Source organism: Diaporthe citri (assembly GCF_014595645.1).
Source record: "Diaporthe citri strain NFHF-8-4 chromosome Unknown scaffold_4, whole genome shotgun sequence".
NCBI lineage: Eukaryota > Fungi > Ascomycota > Sordariomycetes > Diaporthales > Diaporthaceae > Diaporthe > Diaporthe citri.
The window spans coordinates 2,517,579-2,537,664 of NW_025064849.1; the positions used below are offsets into that span (position 1 = coordinate 2,517,579).

Here is a 20,086-nt window from a genome sequence, read left to right on the forward strand (position 1 = left end):
TAAGATAAAAAAGTATTTATTATATAAAAGGCTAAAAAGTTAATTAATAAAAAGGAAAAGGGGAAGTAATTAGCTAATAAAATAAATAGTAATGCTAAGAAGTTAATTTATGGTAAATTAATAAAAAGATAATATAATAATTATAATAAAACTAAGTATAATATGCAAACTTATAAAAAAGATATAAAATAATTTATAAATTTTAATTTTAATTAAATTTAATTAATTTTTTCTAATTATAGTGCTGCAATTTAGGTTATTATGCTCTTAGTGCTGAAAAGTATGTTGCTTGCTAGTGTATGTCGTTTATTAATGCTTAACGTTAATAATATATTTTTTTAATCTTTATTATTGCTTATTTATTAATATTTAAATTACTAGCTTTTTTAAGCATTTAGCATAATTAATTTATTAATAAATGCTTAAAGCAATAATAAAATCTCCTTATTTCTATTTTTAAAAGGAAATATATAGCATTAATAATTTAATTTAAAAAAAACTATAAGTAACTTTATTTTTTAAGTATTAATATAATAATTATATTATTAAAGGAAACTATTTTATTTATAATATTATTATAATATACTTAAAGCTTATTTATATTTATTAAGTAAAGTAAAAATAAAGTTTATACTTAAATAATATAAAAGTTAATATAATTAATTAAAATAGAAATCTTTATTATGCTAAGTAAATTAATAATTATTTTATTATTAAATTTAACCTTAGCTTTTCCTATAGCAATTATATTAATTTAATACTTTAAATTTTCTTATTATAATGCAAGGAATTACTTATATTTAACTATAAATATTAATAATGCTCTTATATTTAATAGGATTCCTTAAAAATACATTTAATTATATTTATTCTTTAAAATCAATTAACTAGCTATAATAATTATTTCTATTTAAAAAATATTATCTTTAATAATTTAATATATAAATACTTTATTAACTAAGAAATTAATATTTATATAATAAACCTTCTTATTAAGTTCTACTTTTATAATATAAGCATTATTATTATAATTATTATCTTAATCTTATTTATCTTTATATTTATAAAATTTATCTTTATTATTTATTTTACATTCCTTAAACTTACTTAAAAAAATATTAAAATTATCATTATAACCTTTATATTTATATTATATTAAATAGCTTCTTCTTATTAAACATTACTTATTAGCTAAATATTTAATTAATTAATATTTCTTCTTTTTATAAATATAATATCTTTTCTTTTAAAGTTATTTTTCTTTTCTTTTTTTATAAGCATTATTACTTTAAGCTTTATAATTAATGCTATAAAATCTTAGCTACTTAAAGCTTAAATAACTTAAATTTAATTAATTAAATTTTTAATTTCCTTAAAATGCTTAAAATTATAATTATTATCCTTCCCTTAGCTTTTAGCCATTATACTTATAATTAATATAATATTAATTTAAAACTTTATTTATAATATAAATTATAATTATATAATTAAGTTATATTTTTATTATAAATCTTAAGTTTAAAAATAACTCTTTATATAATTAAGTTAATTTAAAAAAAGCTATTTTTAGCTTAAACACTTTTTTATAAGCTTTAATTATTATTATTTTTAAGTTATCCTTTTTAATATAATCTTAATTTAATATTTATTAATAAAATTATAACTTATTAAACATTAAATATAAAACTTTATGCAAATCTTTATTTAAGTTTTATATTTTTATTTTTATAAATATTATTATTATTTAATTTATATAATAATGCTAATAATTAAAGTTTATATTAAAATATATCTTAATTTTAAAATATATTATTATAAATATATTAATTTAATTTATAAAATAAAGATAATAAGCCTTAGCTTAATTTTTAAGTATTTAAAAAAAAATTATATAAAATTAACTTAGCTAAATTTTAATATAATAATAAATATTAAAAAATATCTTTATTTTATTATTTAATAAATTATATAAATTCTTAATATATTTATAAAAATTATTAAAGGTTTTTATAAATTATATTAACTTTATTAAATTTAAGTATTTATTAAAAATATATTATAAAGAAAGAGTTTTATATAAATTATACTTTTTATTTAATAAAGGCATTCTTAAAATAATTTAAGATTATGCTAAATATAATATATATCTTTAATATAAGCTTTATTTCTATCTTTTTATTAATAATAATAAGCTTTATTAATTATATTAATTTTTAATAAATTACATTACTAAGTTTAAATTCTATAATTACATACTTAAAGCCAGCAATAATAATAAAAGTTATCTTAAAAATTATCCTTTTAATAACTATTATTATTTAAAACTTACCTATGATTTTTATAAGGGCTATGCTTATAATTGCTATTTTTAAAGTTATATATAATATTTATTTATATTTAATTTTAAAGCTAATAAAGTATTATAAAGCTTATTATTAATTTATTTTAATCTTTCCTTAACTTAAGCCATAGCAATTAATTATAATGCTATAAGTTAATTATTATATTTTATATAAATACTTTATATTTAAAGAAAGACTTTTAAGTATTATTAATAAAGATTTAATAATACTTTAAATATTACTTATATCTATATTATATAATTCTTATAATAAGCAATAAAAAGATTATTATTATAAAAGTTTTATTATATATAGCTTGCTAAAGTATTTATTAAGTAAATAATTAAGTATTTTAATAATGCTTTTTATATAAAAGTTATAAACTATAGTTTTAAATTAATATATTTATAATAAGCTAAGTTAATTAAAGTTTAAGCAAGCATTTTATTAACTATATACCTTTTAATAAAAGCTAATAACTTTTTAATATTATTAATTATACTTATAAGTTTTTATAATAAATATTATAAAAAGTAAAATTAATAAAATAAAGAAATATTAATAAAATAAGTAATATTTAAAAGTAAATTAATAATAATAATTTAATAATAAATAAATTATAATTATTAAAAAGAAAAAGTTATTAATTTTTTAAGCCTTAAAAGCTAAGGCTTTCTCTTATTATTAAATCCTTTTATATTAATTAAAAGCATAATATATAACTTACGCTTACTTATAATATAGCATTAAGTTAGCTTTAATAATTATAATAGTTATAAGCTTTATTTATTAATAAAATAAGGCTTTATTAAGTTTTATTAAGTCTTAAAGAAAAGTTAAAAATAAGTTTATTTTTAATAAAATTTTATGCATAATAAATATATATTTCCTAAATAGCAATAAATATATATATAAATATTATAGGGAATGCTATTTAATTTATTTAATCTTTATAATATTTGCTTAAAGAATTTAATAATATAAAAAGGCTTAAAAAAGTAGTTATTGCTATATAATGCTTATTAATAAGGAGAATATAATTTTTAAGTTAAGGAAATCCTTATAAGGTTACCTCTTTTACCTTATTAATTTATAATACCTATAACTACTAATTAATATTAATAAGTCTTTTATATATATAATAGTTATATGGAAAGCAATTATGTACTAATGTTATTCTATCTAAGTTTTAAAAGGCTACGTGCCCTAGAGGGGATAACTAAAGTAGCCTTCTAAGTGCGAGGGTCGTACTTGCCAACAGCCGATGTGAAGCTGATAGCAAATCCCGGCCTGTCTCCACGCGGTTGGAACGAACACTGATCGACACCATTATATGCGTCTGGAAACCTGTGCGTCTGGAAAGCGTTCAGACAACTGTATCGGCCAGGTCTGCGCACTCCCCATTAAGATAGCGAAGATTTTGGCCAAGCATTTCAGCAATCAGAAGAGCCTTATCACACATGACTTTGACAAGAATCATTCATCTCATTAGGACAGACGCACGGAAGCTTCTTTCGCTAAACTTAGTAATACCGATGCGCCGACCTTGGTGACAACATTTCTATGCACCAGGCCGAATGGCGGAAGGATCACTGCTTACTCATTCTTGCCGGCTTGTACTGGTGAACTTGTATCCCCGCAGTTCCATGCCGGCGCATACGCCTTCCGAAACAGGCACAAAGTCAGTAAATCGGGGTCTTTGGAGTCTCCGGTGCTTTGTGAGCAGGTGTCATTATATATTGCTTTGATAACAGGGCAAATGAGGATGGGAGTGTAAGGTCCGGCTTCGTATCAATTTGACTTGACACTTTTGAAAGATTCCCACATTCTGCCCAACGCTCAAACCAATCAATTCAACGTAACATGCCTCCCCCAACGCCCACTTCTACAGAGACAATCAACATCCCTACTTTTGGAGATGTGAAGGGTCTCGTGTATCCCAGTGGAGCACGTCAGTTCCGCGGCATACCTTATGCCAAGCTCACGAAACGATGGACTCGGGCTACGCTGAACACGTCTCTGCAAGATGGCTTTCATGACGGAACACAGCACGGGTAAGAATCAAGACTCTGGATGCTTGGGACAGGCTGTTCTGACGAGAGTAGACCAATATGCCCGCAACCTCCTCAATATACCTGGGGCAGCGAACTGGTTCCTGTGCCACCCATTCCGTACTTCAAAGAGGACATCGAAGATGAGCTGAACTGCCTCAACCTTAACATTGTCCTGCCGCACGCCTCAAAGACCAAGAACCTCCCCGTCATGGTCTGGATCCACGGTGGCTCGCTCCTGTTCGGCTCCTCCACCAACCCATGTTATGACATGGTAAAGCTGGTCGACTACTCGTCCTCAATCGGCGCCCCCATCGTCGGCGTCACTATCAACTACCGCGTCGGGCTCTTCGGCTTCCTCGCTTCCGAGGCCATCGCCAACGACCTTAAGGCAGACGGCCTCGCAGGCGTCGGCAACTTCGGCCTCACCGACCAGCAGACGGCACTGCATTGGGTGCACCGCTACATATCCAGCGTCGGCGGCGACGCGGGCAACGTCACGATCTTCGGCGAGAGCGCGGGCGGTATGAGCGTCGCTCATCAGGTCTGGGCGCGCGAGCCTGCGCCATTCGCTCGCGCTATCAGCATGTCGGGGACTATCAACACGATCCCGGTCTGGTCGCTCGAGGAGCACGAGAGGCGGTTCCGGGGCTTGTTGAGGCACCTCAAGATCGAGGGTGCGGCCGATAGTGCGGCGCTGGCGGCGCTGCGGGACGCGCCGCAGGAGGCGATTGCTGCGGCGACATGCGAGATCGAGGGGTCCATGGGGACGACGGGGAACCCGTGTAACGATGGGTGGTACCACTCGTATCGGCCTTCGTTGCAAGACGGGGGCATAATCTCACCGCCGGAGTGGCTACAGGGGTACATGATTGGTGATGTCAAAGACGAGGCGGCCATGTTTCGTGGCAGCTTGCACGACCAAAACTACGCATCCATCCTGGGCCACCTGAGTGGATTCCTGGGAGAGAAGCATGCTGCGGATGTGCTGCAGAGGTACGGCATAACAGATGACCTGTCGCACGAGGAACTTGGTCTGCGCTTCGAGAACATGGCGACTGAGTGTGTGTTCTGGCTGCACACCTACTTGCACGCACATGCGTCGAAAGTGGACAGGACATACGCATACCATTTTGATCAGGTCTCACAACTAGAGACTTCGTTCAAGGGTCTGGCTCACCATGCGGCTGAGTTGGTCTTTGTTTTTCAAACCCTGGAAGACAAGATGACGCATGAGGAGATGAAGTTGTCGCGGAAATTGGGGGCGGATTTCATTCGGTTCGCACATGGTACCGATCCTTGGAGGAGGTTTGGACAGGGGAATTGGATGGTCTATGGGCCAGACGACAAATGGGCGGTCAAGACCGAAGACGAGGACAAGGCCGTGAGGAACTATGCACGCATGGTGAGCATCCTCGATGACGGCTTGTTCCCAAAGTGGGCTGAAGCGATCGACTACGTGATCAACAGGAGGTGGTTCTTAGGTGCTGTCCTGCCGAGTAAGGACATGTAGCGCGCTGCATTTATACACACTTTCAGATTTCCATATAAGTAGAACACATTGGAAAGTCCGCAGTGCCGGCCCTACAAGTGGGCACCGGGCAGGTTTAAGCGGTCAACTCTGTAGTGGCAGCATTCGATAACTGCAACATTCTCCCCAACCCGGCTATTTGATGCTCACATCATCACACAGGACTTCTCAACTCACGGCAGGAATATTGAGGACACAATCGAGTTGTTAGCTCTTGGCCACCAACCCTCACTGGTCTCTCGAGCTCTTGTAGGCCAACACCAGCAGGCGCATGTAGGGACGGAAAGCGATTGTCGGCAAGAGATTTCAAGGCCACTGACTGAATTGACACAGGTAAATTTCGAGGACCAATTACCCACAAAAGCCTTGGTCGTTACGTGTACCAACAAGATGCGGGTCAACGTCCCGCCAGGCAGCCATCAGCAACATCACATTGATCTTGACCAACCTCTCACTCGATCTCGGCTCCTGAACTTCGTCAAAAACCGCAGCTTTTGCGAAGCACTCAAAGCTGCCTTTGCTTTAGTCACTGCTATCTACTTTTATGCGGTCGGAACCCATCAATACAACCAGATGGGGTCATTTCAATCGAAGCATGGGTCTTCATCCAAGGGTGAGCCCATCGCACTTGCCGCACCTATTCTTGAAATGATCTGCTCTAAGCACGATCAGAAAATGTGGCAGTTTATAATAGATGGGCTCGAAAGGCGGATCTCCGGGGGGGGGGGGGCGATGAATACCCACGCAAGAACCTGCAAGCATGCCTGGACTGGGCCAAAGAGTATGGCAACCCGATTCCCAGGCACGAGCTCTGGGCTCTTGATGGCATTGCCAGATGTCAGAAGATAGAAGAAGCCGCCAAGTTCCGCAACACTATACCTGGCTTCTTCGAGCGCCGTCATGAGTGCTATGCAATTGTGAGTTGGGTGATTCCTTTTCAGCAGATGAGGCTAACCCGGATCAAGGCGCTGTGCTGACTTCCGCATCCAGGGTGCTCCTAAATGTGTGAGTGCAGGAAGCCAGGACTGGGACATTAGTTGGAAGTATGAACGTTAGCCGATGGGCTCTGATGGTGAAACGGCGAAAAGGAATGGGACGCTCAAACAGTAGATTAGCACGATTGGATCCTCGAAGGACAGCTTGAGTAGCTTGCGCAGACTCGCACTCGAAGTTGCTGGAATTAAAAAAGGGGACCGAGCCTGCGTTGGGGCTAATCCCACATTGTACACATTCACTGATTTCGGTGACGCCTCCGTCTTCGGTCGATGCCATCGTTGATGAAACATGTCGGGAACAGGGCTTAGTGTTGCCGTGGTTGTAGTCTGACCAATAGCATTACACGGATCCGGTTTCGTTGTCGATGACCTTCGGCCCTCGACTTCGCAAATGAGCTACAATAGCACCTCGGTCAGGACTGAAATAATTGTAGAAATCAGGCTTCAACAGTTGATTTTCAACCAGTCACCTAGAGATGATCACTCTCTGTATCGTGATGCTGTAGAATATTTGATGCCAGCTTAGCACTTCCAAGACTTGAAGATCATGGCGTTGATGCCACACTCAATCGTGTTAACCATTTACGGCAATTGTACGCGCCGCGGATACACAATCAGATAACAGGGCGGGGCGCATCTTGGATCTACGCCTACAGATAACAGCCCCGACACGGCTCCCCCAGAAGCTCGGACAGTGTAACGGCAGTTTCCAGGGCCACTGATCAATCATGTCTCATCCTCCTTCTCCGGGCGATTCGTTTACCCCGGAGCTGCCTCCCGCACTGCTCCCGCACCTGGAGCACCTATACCGTTTCATTGCAGATATGGGCGGCGACCCGGTTGAGCGTGGCACCGGCCAAACCATATCCGCCGCCAATATGGCCCGTGGTGTTGTTACAGGGCCGAGGGTGAACGGCAAAGTGCTGGATAACAGTGGCGCGGACTTGGCGACCCGAGTTGATTCGGGCGAAACAGCAAGTTGTATTCCACGCACTGATCACTAACCACTTTCCCACCCGAGATCCCTCTGACCCGATGTGCAACCAGAAAGTTTATATTCTCGAATCTCGTTACACCATTCTCGCAAATGACGAAACCCCCATCCTTGTGGAATCAAAAGGGCTTTTCAATCTCGATCTCAGCGCCTCGTCCTCTGGCGGTGGAAACTCGGGAGGCTCGCAAGACAGGCGTGATACTTTCTCACGCCTCACCTACAACGCTCCTGCAAACAGCCCGTATAGCTGGATGAGTAGCACCGTGGCTATTGGCGTGGTGAATACTTGGGATGGAAAAGTTGTGAATGACGCATACCGCGTTGAAACCACTGGCATGTCTTTGGAGGACGCGCGGGATCTGCTTGCTGAAGAAAAAGACAAGCGCTCCGATTGATACTGACAATCGAGGACTGCGGCAGGAGCCTCAAACCAATTCTGTTGTCATTACGCAGTGGGTTCTGGAGAGAAGGGAACAGAACTGTTTTGTAGATACTTTGCGCAGAGGTCCTTCGTGGCCAACACAGTATAGACACAGTCACAAATCAAATACACTATACAGAGGTGCAAATAGAGGGCAGCAATTTGAATGGCCAAAATAGATAGGCCTCACCTCATTCAACCGGCCAGTTTCCCGCAACCATCCTCCAATCCAAATTTGCAAGGCGAAGCATATTGCAAGTCAGTGTTTCACAGCTCAACTCACCACTGCACTGCTGGGTTTCGTCATCAAATACACTTCAACATCACCCTACCCTTGCGCGGCCATCAAACCACCCTGCTTCTCCAACAACTCATAATACCGAGGCGCCACCGCCTTCCTGATCTTCTTGCCCCAGATGATCAGCGGCACGAAAAACATGCTGATAGCGAACGAGATGAGTCCGGCGGTGATGAACATGTTCGACAGGCCGCTGTGCTGCAGCCACGGGTTGATGGCAAAGGGGATCGGAATGCTGACGGCGTTGCGCACGAAGGCGATGCCGACGAACGCCTCCGCCGTCAGCGGTCGGTACGCGTCGATGACCAGGGTCAGGGCAGCGTCGCCGATGGCGCCGAGCCCGAAGGCGAAGAGGCCGCCGCCTATCGAAGGGAAGATCCAGTGCATGCCCTAAGGGTTGGGTTCCGTCAGTGAGGTTGTTCGTCGTGGAAGGTTGCAAAGTGGGAAAAGACAGGGTCGCTTACGCGGTCTGCAGTCGTCCCAAACATGATTATACCCCCAGCCATGAAAAGCGCAGGCGGGAGTAGCAGGTACAGCCGCATCTCGGGCTCGTAGTACCCCCCGTTGCGCCGCGCGAGCCAGCGCACGGAGCGGTCGCTCAGCAGGCCCGAGTAGAAGCTGCCGAGCAGGTTGCCGACGAAGGGGCCAAGGTTCATCAGGCCGATGCCGTCCGTGTTGAAGTTGTACGGCGGCTGGGTGAAGACGATGGGGATGGTGGAGGCCATGATCACGAGCCAGGCGATGCCCGCGGCGTACTGAATGGCGCTGTAGAGGACGTGGGGGAGCGGGATGATGTAGGCTGGGAAGTATGCGATCTTCCAGAGCGACTCGGACGAGTATGTGACCCAGCGGAGGCGTTGGCGGTAGGTGGCTGGTGGGATAGACTCGGGAATCCTGGCGTCGCTCCTTGTCTGGTGGAGGGCAGTATCTAAATCTTCCTTGGCCTTGTCCTTCTCGTCCTCAAAGTCCTTGTGGCTTGCATCCGAAGGACGGTCTCCGGAGACGCCTTGCAAAACCGGGACATACTTCGTCTCTTCGTATGCGAACAGAAAGACAACGAACAGGAGCGTAAGAGATATGGAGAGGGCAAGATATGACCTTCGCCAACCGGTGTATTTCGCCTGAATACCTGCCGCCATGGGAGTCAAGAAGCTGCCTACCATGACACCAGTGATGTAGAAAGCATTAGCCGTGCCTCGTTGGTGCACAAAGAAAACGTCTGCGATCTAGACAGTGCACGTGAACAGTTAGAAATCCTTTGCTGCTCTTCATGGGATATTCGAAATCAGGCCAATACGCGGGGAGGACTCACTGTCATCTGCACAACAGTCTCATTTGTGGCTCCCGCCAGACCATAAAATAGGTTGGTTAGGAAAAGCTCCGCGTCGGTCTTCATGTATGTCGACCACCAACTCACAGCGGCCATAGCCGCAGTTGACAACACATATGTTGAGCGACGTCCATACTTCTTCGTGATTGGGATGAAGAACACACAGCCCATGGCCAGTCCGGCCAAAGTTGGCCGACTGGGCATTGTTGAGCCGTTCGAAGCTCAGGCCCATCTCGGGAGACATCTGCTGCCAGAAACGGGTCTGCACGGACAAGCTGTTGATGAATCAATGAGTGTGATTGGAGCCAGATACTGACGAGAATGCGGCAGAGAATGCAACTCACGCTGTAAACACCGCCACTGTCTGCGCTAATACGAGCGCAAAATTCAGAACCTTGCGCCAGATACTCCAGTTCTGGGACTCGCCATGTCAACGGTCTCCTTTACAGGTAAGCGGTATAGGTGGATTTGATTTACGCACCAGTGGGTCGTTGGGGTCACTGGAAGGAATAGGGAAGCGGACGAACGTGTCGGATTCATTCTCGTTATCTTGTGCTTGTTTCTCAGCGAATTCCGCGTGACATTTTCCTCAGGGGCAGACATGAAAAGGTCTTACGATGAACCAAGAGAACATCTCCAGGTGCCCGATCCCCTCCAGTGTCATGTGCCGACATGATGTCGATTTGATTGCCTTAAATTCCGATAGATCCAGACGACAGTGTGTCCCAGACCACAGGCTGTAAAACGGAGCGTACGACAGGCGATAGCAAGAGCAACTAAATGTTCAAAGATATGATGACTGTATGGCTGGAAGTCTATTCCAGGTTCAAGACTGGCATATGATATCTTCTCACGCTGAGCTGGGGCCCGTTCACTCAAATACACGAGCTCTCCATCTACGAGCTGCTGTCAGACAGTCTTGAGCTGAGCTTGGTGTGAATGAACCTGGAGGAGAGATAATGCGTGCCTCCAACCGGGCGTAGCGACCTTGCCGTTCTAGGCATGTAAAGTGTGAACTCGAGTGTGCGCGCGTGATACGGTGATAAGAGGCGTCCTCCTTGCCCTCGAGACGGCTTGTGCCATGATGCCGTTGGGCATCTTGGGATCTCTCGGGTATCTCCTGGCATCCCGGCACTCTGGTTTGGCAATCTGTGGGGTATGGGGTACGGGGTATGGGGCTTCACCCGAAAGAGAAATCGTACGCGCCGGCCGAGCTAGATGCATTGCGCATGGCCGTCCGCGCGTATGATGGCTGGATAGGGACTGGTGCAAACCTTCCTAGGTATCAGCCATGCTCGATTGTCAGTGACAAGGTTCTGGCAGACCAAGGGTATAAAAGTGATTGATGCCATGAGACTCGATTGTCCCAACGAAGGGCACGCCAGTGCTAGTCATGAACGGGTTCAGAATCTCCAAGCTCAGTGGAGGTGAGTTTTCTAGTGCTTCAAGAGCAACGCACTGCCTTCGATAAATTGTAGTCGCCCACCAAAACATCAGGTTGCAGTGGCTGACGACCAAATCGCAGGTGACAGTAAGACCGTGGCGGCAGTCGCCAGAACACTCTGCAGAGCGTAAGATGTCTCTGCCATCACCACGCCGCCCATACAGCGACTGAATCTCGAATAGCTTCTCTGACGATCCTCTCGTACGATGGTTGCGCCCAGGTGCAACGCCGTGGGGGGCGCTGAATCCCAGGTCAATGTCATGGCAACAAAGAAGGGTGGAGCGGGTCCTGAAGCAGGAAGAGGTCTACGTCGCTGTGGATCTGGAGCCTGAAGGAGACGAGCAAACGAAGTCAAAAGCAGGTTTCCCGGCAGTGGGTTTCCTCCATCCTCTCAACCAAAGTTGGTGGCGCCGCTTTGCAGCTTTATTGCTGCGACTGCGCCTGGCAGTCCTCGATTATCTCCGGCCAGCCGAGGATGACGACGGTGGAAGTATGAAGGTCCGTAGTGCCCAAGATGATGGCTCTTCCAGTGTTGTATCGAGCTGACAACGTGACCAGAGGGTTGAAATGATGATGGCCAATCACCTCGGAAGCAAAACAATTGTGCAGAACATCGCAGGCAAGCCTGCGTGGTATATCGAGGTTGTTGCGGTGGACCCATCATATCAGAGGAGAAGACTCGGCTCCCAAATGGTAGAGCATCTTGTGAGTCTCTGCCCGAAGGGTCATCCAGTGTATCTGGAGTGCACCGACAGCAAGAACGTCGGGTTCTACGAGAAACATGGTTTCAAGGTCGTGACTGAGGTGCGCTTGATAGATCCTTTGATAGAGTCGGACCAAGGCGTGAGACTATGGCTCATGGCAAAGCTATGAAGTGATGGTGTTTTCCACAGGACTGAGCCGATGGCATCGCTTACTACTTTCTATCAGAAGAGAGCGATTTCTGCCCCGTGAGCTCTCATGGCTACGTCTGCGTCAAAAGAGGCATCGCCGGTCATCTCTGCTTCTTCCAGTGTTTCGAAGAGGATCTTCGCATTCAAGCTCGAGTCCCAACTTAAAATCTTGTCCCGAAATCGTCTGAGGTCGACCCGCCACTGGGGGTGAGCAGCAAGGACCTCGAATTCCAAGCTGGCCATCACGAACGGGTAGAGCGTGCTATTACCGACGAGCGAATGTCCATATTCTGGTTGTTCGAGGCCGAGGTGTACGGCCTCGAGACAGCTCATCAAGCGGAAGACAAGCTGTTCCGTGGATGGCAGAACGACTCCAGGCGGAGGGTCCTTCATATCTGCTAGTTTTCCCCTCCACCGCCTTCTGTGATCCAACATGCCAGCAAAACGCCAGGAATCCCAGAGGTGCGACTGGACGAACTCTCCGACATCTCCCGGCCAGAGCCAGAGCTCCAGTTCGCATCCAGGCTCATCGATACGGGCGAATATGTCCACTAACATGCGCGGTAGGCCCGAGACGGGCTCGACCCCGTCTTCCTTGCAGTTCAACCAGTGCCGCTGTGCCTTGCGAAATCGGCGCCAGAAGCCGAGATGCGCTGTTGTCCTGCCTAGGACGACGCTAGGGAGATCCATAATACCCATGACCTCAAAGCAATGATGCGTGTATAGATCGGCATCGCAGCCTACGTTCTGGAGGTCGCCATGCAGGTTGTACAGGTCAGCCGTGCACAGAAGATGGGATGTCCATCGAAATCCTCGGACGATCTATAGGAAAGTCAATATGAGGCGGATGTGATGACGCAAACGGGAGCACCAACTGAAAGAGTGCACAGGAGGAGACCAGCTCCCAATGTCCTGGCTTTAATAATACCGTTGCACGCTGAGAGCTCTGCCTGGAATGCGCGCAGGGCATGCTCGAATTGTTGATGAAACCTTAATGAGTGGCCATCTTCCAAGAATATCTGTAAATTTGCGCAGACTACGAATAGGGCAGTGGACGGTTTTGCTTCCTCTGCGATGAGGGGTTTGACCCATTCATGGATAGTCGTCGAATAGATGTTGTAAATGCCTTTGTCGAGAACTGGGCCACGTCAGCAGATGCCTCACCTGAAAATGTCTGGCTGGGGAGCACGACTGACATCGTTGGAACGCAAGCTGGATCTCTTGGTTTATCGCTGCAGGGCTGCTCAAAGAGGCCGGCGACTCATTCAACTGGTGTGGCGGAAGTGACACAGGCGAAGTCTCGCTGGGTGCTGCTGGGGGGCTTCCGCTGTTCTCGCCTGCGTTGCTTTCCGGTGTGCCCAGGGTCATCGATTCGGACCCGCTGTTGGGCTTCGAGTTTGTCCGGTCGCCATGGTGGGACGGGGAGGCAACGTTGTCGCTGCCCCAGCGCAGCCGTATGCCGTATCCATCGCACTCTATTCCCTTAGCGCGGCATGCCAGGCACGCCGGGCGGGTCTCATCGCACTTTCGTTTCCTCCGCTTACACGTTGCGCAACCGCCTCGTGACCGTCGGAATCGAGGCATGTTATGACGGTGGGGAATGGAAGGGGGCGGAAGAGTAATCACGCGGGGTACCACAGCTTCATAATAAGCCGAGGCCCGTGTCCCAGGACATGACAAGCTCCCGTGCTAGAGCGCGGTCCGTGGATCCCGATGCTACAGAAAGCTCAAGGTGTATTTGCACATACAGTACTTACTCGCGATCTGTGGGAACCACAGTTTTGTAAAACACATAATGAACGAGGAGTATCGTGATGAATATCCCGTGACCGTCTACATGCTGTTACTGCACTGACGGTTGATATAAAGTTTCGTCTGATGTCTCAGAACGAGGCTGTGCGCAATGACGCACAGAGCGATCTAGAGGTGTGTGTCTACTTATCGTGAACCATAACAGATGATACGTAGAATTGCGCGTGTGGATGATGCCCAGGGCAATTTATTTTCTCTGCCTGAGTGATTAACGTTCACCTACACAAATTCGCACAGATCGTTGCACACGTGTTACTGCTTGTATTTCGGACCGAGTGCCTACTGTTGATATGGTGCAGCTTAAACCAACCCTTGTAAAGATGAGCTGCCCCTGGTTGGTACGTGATCTGATCGCCTGACGTCTTTTTCTTAGCTTGTTAACCTTCTTTGGGGGGGGGGGGAGGAGAAGATCAACAGCCAAGTATACGAGCTGATCTGTCAGCCCTGTGTCCAATATCGATCCGACGAGCTGTTCTCACCAAACATCCACCACCAGCCAATGCCCTACCGGCAGGAAGACAAGGTATCTCCGTGAACGAAAAAAAAAAAAAGCTCGTGCTTATTTGTCCAAGAGAAAAGTAACGACACCCCAGCCAAGCTCCTTCCATGTGTTGGCGCGACAAAAATGCTCGCAATGCGCATGCCATCGTGAGCCTGACGGCCTGACGGCGCACCTCTGACCTTAACATCGGGGTATCATCTTGCATGCAGTGATCTTGAGGTTCCTCGAATGACCCCCGAGCATGGGCCGAATGAACGTCTCGAGCCCCTCGATCGATCTGCTGAGTTTCCTGCGGTAGTCCGGAATGTCGCCGTCGCCAAGTCGCTCAAGGGTGTAGGCAGCGGGGTCCGTCTTGGGAACTGAGTCGATGATTTTGAGCTCTCCGTGATCAAGCTCCACGAAAGCGAACGCCAACTCTCTCAGACCAGGGAGAGTGTCCAGCCTTTGGAGGAAGAGGAAGAGGGGCAGGGATTCCGTGTGGCGGATAGACGCGGGCAGAGCGATTCGGCGGATTCTGGGCCCGAAGATGCCGCATATGCTGCTGGGGTCTTTCGGGTCAAGAATTTTAGAGAACTCTTGTACCTTTCTGGGACTTTCCAGGTAAAGAAAGTCGTGCTCGGGTATATACGCTCGATCACGAAATCTCAGAGTTGGTGCACTCTTGCCCGGTTTTATGCCCCTGTGCTTGGCGAGCCACTTCAGGAGATGAGAGCGAACGTCGCCCGACTCAGCCTGTAGGACAGAAGGGACTGGTAGCTTGACCTTTCCTTCTCGGACGTACTCTATACCATCCGAAAACGGGTGCGAAAACCCAAACGACACCCGAAACAAACGCCAGCGCAGGATGCGCAGGAGGTGGAGGAGGTGCGACTGGATCAAGTCACTCTCGTCAAATGACATCCCAGGGAACATGCAGATTCCAGGCGCATCAAAGCAATGTGCGAGACATCTCTCGTAGATATCGAGGCGAAGCTCAAGGGGTAAAGTAGCATGAGATGCCATGGTGGCAGGACCTCACGGGATGATGTGACGATAGATTCTGGGCGGAGCTATGAGGAAAAGACGATTCAAGTTCAGATACGGGCAGGTCTTACCTTGTGGTTTGCTCAGTTTCGCGCTAGAAAATACTGTGGAGTCTGGCAGAGAAAAGACGCTCAGAAGGGCGGAGGTCTTGCCTTTTGTGCATTGCGGAAAGAGGTCTAATCGAGTGGTGGTTTGGCGAATAAGGGATCCAAAATTTGTGAGTCAACTGTCGGACCAGTCTGGGTAAATTCTACGTATTTCCAGTACTGAAACTCGTGCAAGCGTTAGTCGTCCTTTATCACCTATGTTGACGGTGCATTGGTCTGTCGTTAGCGGATATGGAACTAGAAGTGGGAACATAGGCAAATAGTATACTATGGCCACTACTGGTATAAATAAAGCAATAAACTCATGAGACAAAGTCTGCTTAGGCTTGGGAGAATGCTATGAGAGATCGAGGAGATATGAGTACAAGAACAGAGGAAGGGGGGGGGGTGCTGAAATATGATGTCAGTCCGGATCTTCCCTGATCAGTCAAGCTTCGTGGTCGTCAACACATGGCAGCGACAAGCAAAGTTCGGTCTGTTGGCACCTGCATCTTGTTAGAAGTATCTTGGCGCACAATACAAAAAACGCGTGTAGTATTAGTTGCTAATGGTAACGGAGGTATTTCGTGCTTGGCCGGGCCGGTAGGCGGTCAAATTAGCAAGAACCAGGTGAGATGACAACCGTCTTCTGTAAGCCTTATCTTGATGCCAAGCTTGCACAGATCGCGCCGAACCTTCTCCAGCCTGTACTACGAAACCTTGGGTTGAAAAACTATATTAGCACTATTGATGAATATGTCAGCTAGATCGATATAGCAATATACTACATGCCCTGAAGTGCCTGATATCCGAGGTTCTTAGAGGATAGCCGCATACTCTAGGTACATCCAACCAATTCAGATCACGGATACCATCAATATGAATTTGGTACATAGTCATATCCTAAGGGGTAGAGTACCGAGACAGAATGACCCACGAGGGTGGATGTATCATTCTCCAAGGTCACTCCTTTGCAGTGTTCTTTAGCCTCAGCTGTCGCAAATTTTCCATTTTGCAGCTGAAGTATTGCCGAAAATGTCTGCAAAGTTTTTTTTTTGACGAGTAGACATACGTCTCCGTCCAGCCTCCGGAGTCAGCTTAGCAAGACCCATCCGAAGGTTTGGGAACAGGGGATCATTATCTGCTCGGGAGGCGCGTTGACAAAACGGGATTCTGCTTATGGCATATCCCGAACAGCCCCTCCAACACTTGAATGAAAATTATTGGACACAAAAAAAAAAAAAAAAACAAAAAAAAAAAAAAAAAAAAACCTGCGCGTCAGGGCATGACAAACGGATGATAGCCCAATACGTCCCATCATATGTCTGAGACTCACTGGCTGAAGGCAGCCCTAGGGGCAGTCTTCTGCCAAATTTACATCCAACCATTGCATAGAACTCACCTCCGCCCAAGGGCTGAGCCCAAGTGCGAAACACACAACTGTCATCACTGCAGGTGTAGTCGTGTAATCATCTGCATGGGTGACCCAACATGCACCAGGATTTTCGTGAGCGTCATTATATCGTGGAAAGACAATGTTAGAGCGGTATCCGAACAGATAGTTATCGCAGAGGTTGGTATCATCATGTCGTGCTCCTAATCCTGTAAACAGCCAATGCTTCCTGTCCCTCACATAAACATCCCGGCCTGCAGTACCTCGTAACCAAGCATGAACACCAGAAACACCAAGCTCACTGGTCATTAAGCAAACACGTTATTCATCGTCGCCCTTCTCCTCGGGCATACCCTCGCTCGCAAGCTCCTTCTCGAGCTCCTCCGTGACGAAGCCCTCGTAGTCTTCCATGCTCTTCTGGACGTGCATCTTGAATTTGATGACATCGTTGAGCATGCGGGTGATTTCTGTGTGTAGCTCCTCCCTCAGGGCATTCGCACGAATGGTAAGCTGTTCGTACCTGTAAATCAAGTTAGCAAAAAGCCCGTGTAGAGTGGTTGTGCGGCGACTTTACTTACTCGATGTTGACGTTCATCTCCCTCTGCTCCATCAGCTGGACGCTCTCCGACAGATTGGACCGCATCTTGGCGAGCTCCTTCTCCATCTTCTCGATCTGGGTGTCCGAGGCCATGCGCTGTGTGTTGGTGACCTCCTTGGTCTTCTCGTGCTCCTCCTCGGCCGCACGCACCCGGTGCTCCAGTGACTCCACCTCGTTCCGCTTGTCCTCCATGGCCTCCTTGATGTTGTCCAGCAACTCATGGTCCTTCATCATCGTGTCCATGGCATGGCTGCGGCGCTCCGAGATCTCCTTTCGCAGAGAGAGAAAGGCGTTCTTAACTTGACCCCGGAGGTCCAGGTTGAGGATGTGCGCAGGCTGGTAGCCTGTGTGAGGGTCGGCGAGGAGTCGTTCGTTTTCAAACGCATCGCCAAACGAGCCCTTAAGCTGCGATGATGTGAAATTCGGCCCTTCGTTGACTGTGACCTTCAGCTCGTAGTCCTTGCCTTTCGCATTGACAGCGGTGGCGGGTATGAGACCGATCTGGTAAGCCAATGTGTTGTATCGGTCGACCGTGCGCTCGAGATCGTCGAGTTTCCTGCTAGCCTCGACTTCTTTTTCTGAGACCTTCTTCTTGACCTCGTCCAGGCGCTGACTGGCTGACTCGATACCTTTTTGCAGTCGCTCCCGTTCCGAAGTCATGCGGTCGATATCCGCCATGCTTATACCTTGGTCGTCGACTACTTTCTGCAGGCCTCTCCGCTCATCTTCAGCCTCGTGCAGCTCCTGCATCATCTTCTCGAGCTCCTCTCGTAGGACTTGTATCCGGCTCTCGTACTTCTCTGATCGTTGCATAGCCAGAGTGTTGTATTCCTCGAACTTTATCCGGTCCTCCTCCATGATCCGGTGGTGATCATCGAGCAAAGCCGGGTCTGGCGTGTTTTTCTCCAACTCTTCGACCTCCCGCTGGAGTCTTTGGTTTTCGGATTCGAGCATTTGTAGCTCCTGCTGGTACTTTGAATTCGATCCCTCGAAGGCCTCCGCCATCATCTGCACATGCGGGGCCAGAACTTTCTCGGCCTCTTCGTCGCCAATGTCATCGTCCATGTCGAGCCAATCCCTGTAAGCCTTGCTTAGAAAGTCGAAAATGATGTGGTCACCAGTCACGTCGACCCCGGCCTCGGCGCATGCCTCCTCATAGCGATTGGATGAGTATGCCTCTAACATTTGCGCCAGCTGCAGCATCCAGTGCAGTATTCCCAGGAAAGTGTACCAGTTCTGCCCACCCACTGCAGCAATCTGACTCTTCGTGATACTCCTTTCGTAGGGATAACGAAGTTGTTTCAGCAGCGGCGGCACCTCTTGGTCGATATTCTTCAGGAACTTGTAGCTCGGGTCGATGCGGTGGTACATCCATTGAAACATGTATACAAAGTCCTTCTGGGTCGGAGACTTCATAACGTTTGGCGAAAGCGAGTAGTTCATCTCCATCTCGAAGTTGTTCTGAGCAAGGTAGTCTAGCAACTCCTGCCCTATCCTCGCCTGGTACGCCCGGTCCCTCAGAGGCCGCGGGTCGCGTGGTACACCGGCTGGCTGTGGCGCCTGTTGGAAGAAGCTCTGATGGCCCCCTATGTGGGCGTGGCTGGATGTTCTTGCGCGGTAGACACTGCTCCTCCGCTCGCCGCCGCTGGATGCGCGCCCCGGTATGTTTGAAGGCGTGTATGACTTTAGAGTGCTTGTGCTTTGGGGCTGGAACGACATGCGTTTGACGGAGGATGCGCCGAGATCTGCCAGATTGCCACCCGACGAGGAGCGCGCGAACATGGGCTGAGGTGGCCTCGACAATGCCAGGGACTGCCTAGATCCCGAGACAGAGCGAGAGTGGCTCGACGAGTACGGCGCGCCGCCGAAGGAGGATTGCGATCGCTTCATTGCGGAAGTGGGGTGTGGAATGGCGGAGTTGTGGCTAATGCCGCCAAGAGTCTGCGCGACAAGATCGAGGTCAGTATGTTGTGGCGACAATACAGGGTAGCAAGAGGTGGAAAACGAGGGACTGGTTGGGTGTGTTGTTGTTGTTGAGGACAAAGTCGGGCGGGCGCGAGTGGGTAACAGAGGGTAATATTTGGAAGGGACCTAGACTGACCTCTCTCGGGCGGCGCACACTCCACAGGCCTGTGTCTTGCGACATGACGGATGTCGCAACGTGCTGCTGAATGAGGATGGGGAATTGATACGAAACTGAATTGTGACGTGGAGTCGCGAAGATGGAATCTGAAAAGCCAACCCGACATCAGTCGTGCAGGGTCAGATACATGCGCCAGACATTCCAAGGTCAGTGGCTCTCCAGCGCCGTGGGGCCCAAGTTCAAGGTGCGTGTTGCCAGGACGCCAGAAAAACAAAAGGCGGTGGCCCAAT

The 20,086-nt window shown here is 46.2% G+C and overlaps 7 protein-coding genes across 7 annotated transcripts; 3 read left to right on the forward strand and 4 right to left on the reverse strand.

Annotated features, from left to right (window-relative positions):
- Nucleotides 1-4,205: 4,205 nt before the first annotated feature.
- INS49_009843 (uncharacterized protein) lies at nt 4,206-5,906 on the forward strand (the record flags this gene model as incomplete). The annotated part of the gene is made up of 2 exons (XM_043170571.1): nt 4,206-4,396; nt 4,448-5,906. 2 exons carry the CDS (start codon nt 4,206-4,208, stop codon nt 5,904-5,906), a joined length of 1,650 nt encoding a protein of 549 aa, XP_043025136.1.
- Nucleotides 5,907-7,647: 1,741 nt separating this feature from the next.
- INS49_009844 (uncharacterized protein) lies at nt 7,648-8,308 on the forward strand (the record flags this gene model as incomplete). Its single annotated transcript, XM_043170572.1, has 2 exons — nt 7,648-7,875; nt 7,967-8,308. 2 exons carry the CDS (start codon nt 7,648-7,650, stop codon nt 8,306-8,308), a joined length of 570 nt encoding a protein of 189 aa, XP_043025137.1.
- A 354-nt stretch (nt 8,309-8,662) lies between these two features.
- Nucleotides 8,663-10,636, reverse strand: INS49_009845 (uncharacterized protein; the record flags this gene model as incomplete). Its single annotated transcript, XM_043170573.1, has 6 exons — nt 8,663-9,022; nt 9,097-9,858; nt 10,039-10,237; nt 10,307-10,377; nt 10,444-10,511; nt 10,579-10,636. The coding sequence occupies 6 exons, from the start codon at nt 10,634-10,636 to the stop codon at nt 8,663-8,665; spliced, it is 1,518 nt and encodes a 505-aa protein (XP_043025138.1).
- Nucleotides 10,637-11,355: 719 nt separating this feature from the next.
- Nucleotides 11,356-12,279, forward strand: INS49_009846 (uncharacterized protein; the record flags this gene model as incomplete). The annotated part of the gene is made up of 4 exons (XM_043170574.1): nt 11,356-11,389; nt 11,488-11,533; nt 11,589-11,904; nt 11,965-12,279. 4 exons carry the CDS (start codon nt 11,356-11,358, stop codon nt 12,277-12,279), a joined length of 711 nt encoding a protein of 236 aa, XP_043025139.1.
- Nucleotides 12,280-12,332: 53 nt separating this feature from the next.
- Nucleotides 12,333-13,883, reverse strand: INS49_009847 (uncharacterized protein; the record flags this gene model as incomplete). The annotated part of the gene is made up of 3 exons (XM_043170575.1): nt 12,333-13,121; nt 13,340-13,437; nt 13,496-13,883. 3 exons carry the CDS (start codon nt 13,881-13,883, stop codon nt 12,333-12,335), a joined length of 1,275 nt encoding a protein of 424 aa, XP_043025140.1.
- A 910-nt stretch (nt 13,884-14,793) lies between these two features.
- On the reverse strand, nt 14,794-15,615 carry INS49_009848 (uncharacterized protein; the record flags this gene model as incomplete). The annotated part of the gene is made up of 1 exon (XM_043170576.1): nt 14,794-15,615. One exon carries the CDS (start codon nt 15,613-15,615, stop codon nt 14,794-14,796), a length of 822 nt encoding a protein of 273 aa, XP_043025141.1.
- Nucleotides 15,616-17,436: 1,821 nt separating this feature from the next.
- On the reverse strand, nt 17,437-19,859 carry INS49_009849 (uncharacterized protein; the record flags this gene model as incomplete). Its single annotated transcript, XM_043170577.1, has 3 exons — nt 17,437-17,635; nt 17,694-19,654; nt 19,815-19,859. 3 exons carry the CDS (start codon nt 19,857-19,859, stop codon nt 17,437-17,439), a joined length of 2,205 nt encoding a protein of 734 aa, XP_043025142.1.
- Between the last annotated feature and the right edge of the window lie 227 nt (nt 19,860-20,086).